Raw genomic sequence first — 7,151 nt, forward strand, 5'->3', positions numbered from 1 at the left:
TTCTCGGTTTCCCTCCCTTCCGTTTGCTTCTATCGGTGAGTGTATAGACCCTAGAGAAAAAACTGAAATATAAATAATAATTATAACAATAATTATAATTAATAATAAAAGAAAATAGCAGAATTTCTGAAAGCAACCACTATATTCCATCCAGTCCAAGACTGGGTACTCTAATGAAAATAGAAGAGATATTTATTTTTTCATATTTATTTATTCTCCCTTTATTTGTTCATTTCACACATCCCCCTTTCATTTTTTTATTTTGTTTTGGTTGTTGTCGTTCATTTGTTTTTGCCATTGGATATGTGTACTTGTTGGAGAGAGACAATGAGAGGGAAAGTTTCTTCTCCTCCATTCTCCTCCTGGGATTTTCAACATGCACACACCCTTGCCCAGTGGGATTTCTAAGTCATCAGTTCTGGGAACTGAAACACCATTGGCCATGTGGGAGTCAAGCACCTTAACCACCACACCACCTACTAGCCCTGATTTCCCTCTTGCTACTCCAAACGCAGACTACCTGATCTCCCTTGGGGACACTGCTCTTCTGTGCACTGTAATAGACAGTGTCCTTGCCCCCACCCCCTAACTCCAAGTAGCCTTTCCCCCACTAAATACCAGTAGCACTTCCCCAGTGGTGACAACCAGAAGTTTCACCAGACATTGCCAAGTATCTCCTGAAGGTATAGTCACTCTGACTGAGAACTACTTGCCTAGGGCATAAGACTTGAAAACTTCTTTACGGAATTCCAACCAAAGCTCATCCCCTACTCCATGCCTAAGTGTGGACAGATCACACCACATAGCTGAATCTCATTTCTGCAAAGGTAGGACAAGTTCCAAAGGTATTGGCCTCATATATCAGCCTTGTGTAAAATCAAATGATAGTGGGGCCAGCAGGTAGCGTAGTGGTTACAGCTCTGAACTCCCACATGGCCAACCATGGTTTGACCTGATGGCTTGAAACTCATGCCAGGCACAATCGTTGGCCTCCTATACAAGGTTTTATAGCTGATGAACATGGTTCTCTACCTTGATGAAAACAGCATAGCATTTTGCTGTATCTAGCTGGAGCTCTAGCCCCAAGAAGGTGCGTGTGTGTTCCAAGGGAACTAGCAAAGGCAAGTAATTTGCAGCACATATTAACTTAGGTTGGCAAAGGTGGTAACATGGATCTGTAGAGGCAGAGGAGTCCACCGAGAGGGAGGAATGGAAATTGGATTCACCTAGTCTCATGGGAACAATCCATGAGCAGGAAAATATTTCTTTCTGCCCAGACAAGTGTCCACAAGAGAAATCAGGTAGTCAGGATCTAGATTAATAAGGAAATGTGCCAAATGCACAGATAAAGGGACCTGTAAATATCTCTCCGATTTTCATCAGAGTTCGAAGCCTTGAGCTGGCTGGAACATGGCTGTTGTTTTTGCAGTCTTCAGTTAGACTAGGGGACGAATGCTTCACTCTGTCCTTCCGTCTTTCCAGGGACAGAGCTTCAGTCTTTGTTATTTAGACTCCTGCGAAAGAATGCAGATGTCTGTGAAATGAACTTATTTTTAGGGACCACATCCAGGTGAGCCTGAGAGCCTTGCAGAAAAGGTTGAGGGAGAACAGAAACTGAGAACCTTTACCCAACGTCACCTGAAAATCAAATAAATCAAACCCAGAGCCAAGAGATCACCATTTGCTTGGCTGACAACTAATTTGTCATTGATTTATTTCATATGTTAAAAATAGAAACATTGGGGCCAGCATATGGTGTGGTGGTTAAGGCACTGGACTCCCATATGGCCAACCATTGTTCACGTTCCAGACCTGGCAGCTTGAAAACCATGCCAGGCACATGTGTGTCCAAGATCCGAGGAAGAGAGTGGAGGAGGAGGTAGCATGGTGTTGCCATCCACTCTGGGCTCTGTGAGTCGTCTCCTTGCTGGTTATAATTTCCAAGAGAGAAAAAGCACTTGGGCTTTGTGAACCCACCCTGACTCAGCAATAAACAACCTGACACCAGCGCTTTGGGTCTTTTTCCAACTCTCTCCACCCTTTGGAGGAGAAAAGAACCTCATAAACCAATATAATCAATAGATTTTTTTTGCAGCTATGACATGAAAATTCTAAACTTTATTGTAAACAGTGCAGCAACTTCTGGGTAGCATTTAGCTGTCAGTAACAGAAAGCTAAACTGAAATAGTAACTAATGTGTTAAGAGATCCTTAAGTGTAAACTGGGACCAGCAAGTGGAATGGTGGCTAAGGTGCTGGACTCCCACATGGCTGACTGTGGTTTGAGTCCTGGACTTGGTGGCTTGAATTCAACATATGGGCATGCACACATGTGTGCCCCAAATCCCAGGAAGGGAATGGAGGAGGGAGATTGTGGCATAGCTATCTCCCCAAGGGAGTGATTTCTCACGTTCCCTCTCACTATCGCTCTGTCGAGAAAAAAAAAAAAAAAGAAAGGAAAAAAAGAGACATTACAACGGATACCACAGATATACAAAGATCATATGAGATTACTATGAACAATCAACTGGCAACAAATTGGATAAGCTAGAAGAAATAGACAATTCCTGGGCACATGGCCTCTGTGGTTGAAAAATAAGCCAAGCACACGTGTATGCATGCCAAAAGTGCTGACGGAATGGAGAAACAGAAAAAAAAATGAATTGTTATGTGACCATACTCTGCTTAAACATATCTCTTGTAATTCACAAATATTTTATAAATAAAGAATTAAATGATTGCTTAATCTTATTATAAGTATGCTTCTTTTTTTTCCCAAGTTTTTGCCAGAGGGCAAGTGTACTCACTGGAGAGAGACAGAGAGAGGGAAAGTAAGAAATCACCCCCAGGGAGGATGGCCACACCACAATCCTTTCCCCTCCATTCTCCTGTTGGGATTTTGGGCACACACACACACAAGCACCTGGCATGAGTTTTATGCCACAGGGTCTGGGACTCAAACCCGGGTCAACCATGTGGGAGTCCAATGCCTCAACTGCCATGCCACCTATTGTCCCTATAAGTGTGAAATTTTTCATTGTATTTGAAAAAGTATCGTGAAGCCAAGAGCAATACCCAGGATTTTTATATTAAGGAAACAGAGGTACAAGATGTGGTTCCCAGCAGTTAGCGTAATGACTATGTCGCTGGACTCCCACGTAGTCAACCACGGTTTGCATCCCGGACCCGGTGGCTTAAAACCCACGCTGGGCACGGCTGCCAGGTGGCATGGTAGTTAAGTCACTGAACTCATACATGCCTGATCAGGATTTGAATTCTGGACCTGGTGGCTTGCCTTTTCACTTTCCTTTCTCTCTCTGTCTGTCTATGGTCGGGTTAAAAAATAAAATCACCGAGACTGGCAAGTGGCGTGGTGGTTAAAGGTGCAGGATTCCCACATGGCCAACAACAGTTCAAGTCCCAAACCTGGAGGCTTGCTTTATCGCTTTCCTTTTCTCTCTCTTGCCTGGTGGCAGGGTAGATAAGGGACTGAACTCCTACATGCCTGACCAGGATTTGAGTTCTGGACCTGGTGGCTTGTTTTTTCACTTTCTTTTCTCTCTCTGTCTCTCTATGGTCAGGTTAAAAAAATAAAATCATCGAGACCAGCAAGTGGTTAAAGGTGCAGGATTCCCACATGGCCAACAACAGTTCAAGTCCCAAACCTGGAGGCTTGCTTTATCGCTTTCCTTTTTTCTCTCTCTCTCTGTCTCTGTCTGGTCAAATTAAAAAATAATAATCATCATCATCAGTGGACTTAAATAAATAAATAATTCTTTTTAAAATTTTTTAAAATAAAATCATCAAAATAAAATAATTCTTTTTTTAAAAAAATGTTTGGAGATATCAAACTACCACAAGCCAATGCTTTGGAGATCCAAAAGACCTGGTCAAGACAGATTTCCTGATTAAATGATGGCTTAATCTTATTATAAGTATGTTTCTTTTTTTTCCCAAGTTTTTGCCATAGGGCAAGTGCACTCACTGGAGAGAGACAGAGAGAAAGTGAGAAATCACCCCCAGGGGGGGATGGCCACACCACAATCCTTTCTCCTCCATTCTCCTGTTGGGATTTTGGGCACACACACACACAAGCACCTGGCATGAGTTTTATGCCACAGGGTCTGGGACTCAAACCCGGGTCAACCATGTGGGAGTCCAATGCCTCAACTGCCATGCCACCTATTGTCCCTATAAGTATGAAATTTTTCATTGTATTTGAAAAAGTATCATGAAGCCAAAAGCAATACCCAGGATTTTTATATTAATGAAACAGAGGTATAGGATGTGGTTCCCCCTGGTTTGGTATTAAGGAATCATGGTTCACCACTTTGTTCAAAAGAAGTATAGCAATTTCTTGGAGGGGCTGCCAGGTGGCATGGTAGTTAAGTCACTGAACTCATACATGCCTGATCAGGATTTGAATTCTGGACCTGGTGGCTTGCCTTTTCACTTTCCTTTCTCTCTCTGTCTGTCTATGGTCGGGTTAAAAAATAAAATAACCGAGACTGGCAAGTGGCGTGGTGGTTAAAGGTGCAGGATTCCCACATGGCCAACAACAGTTCAAGTCCCAAACCTGGAGGCTTGCTTTATCGCTTTCCTTTTCTCTCTCTCTCTCTCTGTCTCTGTCTGGTCAAATTAAAAAAAATAATCATCATCATCAGTGGACTTAAATAAATAAATAATTCTTTTTAAAATTTTTAAAAATAAAATCATCAAAATAAAATAATTCTTTTTTTAAAAAAAAAATTTTGAGATATCAAGATCTGAGTTACTACCACAAGCCAACGTTTTGGCGATCCAAAAGACCTGGTCAAGACAGATTTCCTCAATTCAAGACCTTAGAGAAAAATCTAAGTCAGGACTGATCAAAGGTGTTGGGAGGTTAGACTTCTGGGAGACAGGTGAGTTCATGCAGAAGGAAGAATTAAAGCCAGATTCCCCGGACATTTAATCTGGTGTCTTGGGAACATAGAATACACATGAAGAAAATTTCCTTGGGAGCAGAGCAATGTCTCCCAGGGAAATGACATGCTCAGAGTTAGGATAACATCAGGAAATATGTCTCGTGGGCAGATCCAGGGAGATGTAAATACCTGCTCTGCTGTCTCTTAGTACGAGCAAGCTTGGGCTGTGAGGGACAGAGTTGTTTCTTTTAAAGTCCTAATCTGGGTCAGGCACTTATGTTTGGCTCCTTCCTGTCATCCTGTCTCCAGACAGGGTTTCAGTCTCCATCATCAACTGTCCTGGGAGGAATTCAAGTCTCCACACACTGTCCTTTCTTCCAGAAAACTCATCGAGGTGAGTGTAAAGGCCCAGAAGTTACTGCAGGAAAAGGACAGAGAGAATGGATACCATGAATATCTCCCGGAGGTCACCTGAGAGCTTAGCCCAGACCCAAGAGTTTGATGTAATTATTTACTTGCTTTCTTGATGAATGAATTTATTCATGTATTTATCTGATTCTCAAAAGTTATTGAGCATTGCAGTTCAGCGATGGAGAGTAATTACGGACAATTAATAATGGTCTTGGAGCTCCCGTTGGAAGAGAGAGGGGGAAGCTTAAAGTGATTCTAGTCAAAGTAGAGCGTTTGGGAACCAGCAGATGACATAATGGTTATAGCACTGGACTCCCATGTAGTCAACCATGCTTCAAGTCCTGGATCTGGAAGCTTAAAACACACACACTCTGTGTGTGTGTGTGTGTGTGATGTCCTGGATCTGTGTGTGTGTGTGTGTGTGTGTGTGTGTGTGTGTGTGTGCCCAAAATCCTAAGAGGAGAATGAAGGAGAAGGGTTTGTGACATGGCTGGCCCCCCAGGGAGTGATTTCTGATTTCTTGCTTTCTGTCTCTCTGTCTCTTCAGTGAGTATACATGCTCTATAGCAAAAATCTCTTTTTAAAAATGTAGAACATTTGGGAACCAGCAGTTAGCGTAATGGCTATGTTGCTGGACTCCCACATAGTCAACATCGGTTCGCGTCCTGGACCCAGTGGCTTAAAACTCATGCCAGGCGCATGTGCGTGCTTGCCCAAGATCCCGAGAGGAGAACGGAGGAGAAGGGATTGCAGTGTGACCATTCCCCCTGGGGGGGTGATTTCTCGCTTTCTGTCTCTCTGTCTCTGTCTGTCTGGCAAGTGCACGCACCCTATAGCAAAAATCTCTCCAAAAAAAAAAAATGTAGAACATTTGTCCAAGGATCTTTGTAAATAAATGGAAAAGAAAAATAAGGTATTAGTTATGGAAGGGTATACACTGCAGCAAGGACATTTCTTATTTATTTACATAATTTATTTTTTCTGTTTGGCAGAAGGTGCAGGTACTCCCTGAAGAGAGACAGGGAGAGAGAGGGAGGGAGAAAAAAAAGTGAGAAAGCACCCCCATGGGGCATAGTCATGCCCCACTTCCTCCATACCTCCCTTCTTTGGGAGTTTTGGGGACATGCACACTCACTCAGCATGTTTCTCATGCTGCCAGATCTGGGACTCAAACTACATGGTTGGCCATATGAGATCCAGTCACCTTAACTGCCAGGCCACGGGCTAGTCCTTTATTTATTTATATGCTTATTTATTTTAGGTTCTTGCCATATGGTGCATGCACTTGCCAAAGAGTCAGAGAGAGGTAAAGTGATAAATCACCCCTCAGGTTGGACGGCCACACCATGATCCCTTCTCCTCCATTCTCTTCTTGGGATTTCGAGTACATATGCACATGTGCCCAGCATGAGTTTCAAGCCACTAGGTCCAGGACTTGAACCATGATCAACAATGTGGGAGCCCAGTGCCTTAACCACCACACCACCTACTAACCCTACCTCTTATTTACTTTTAAGATGGAGCATGTTTCAGTATGTTTCCTTCTTGATGCGAAGCATTTATACTAATCTTCTGAATATTGCTTTACATAAGCAGTCATGGGCCATACATTTTACACTTTCTCATGATAGGTATTTAGATAAAATAAAAATTGCATTTAATAGATGAAAAGTGGTATGCTAGCAATTTTTACTTTGCCATTATTTCTTTTTTTTTGGAGAGGTTTTCACTATAGGGCGCATGCGCTCGCTAGACACACAGAGAGAGACATAGAGACAGAAAGCGAGAAATCACCCCCCAGAAGGGATGGTCACGCCACAATCCCTTCTCCTCC

General features: G+C 42.8%; 1 protein-coding gene across 1 annotated transcript in view; it reads left to right on the forward strand.

Annotated features, from left to right (window-relative positions):
• Positions 1-5,381, forward strand: part of LOC114005342 (olfactory receptor 7A10-like) — a gene marked incomplete at its 5' end in the record, with an annotated part of 10,228 nt that extends 4,847 nt beyond the window's left edge. The window contains one exon of the mRNA XM_027766739.1: positions 5,216-5,381. Coding sequence (XP_027622540.1) covers positions 5,216-5,381 — 166 coding nt within the window. The remainder of the gene's footprint in view (positions 1-5,215) is intronic.
• Between the last annotated feature and the right edge of the window lie 1,770 nt (positions 5,382-7,151).

This window comes from Tupaia chinensis, unplaced genomic scaffold (genome assembly GCF_000334495.1).
Source record: "Tupaia chinensis unplaced genomic scaffold, TupChi_1.0 Scaffold143650_1, whole genome shotgun sequence".
NCBI classification, from domain to species: Eukaryota; Metazoa; Chordata; class Mammalia; order Scandentia; family Tupaiidae; genus Tupaia; species Tupaia belangeri.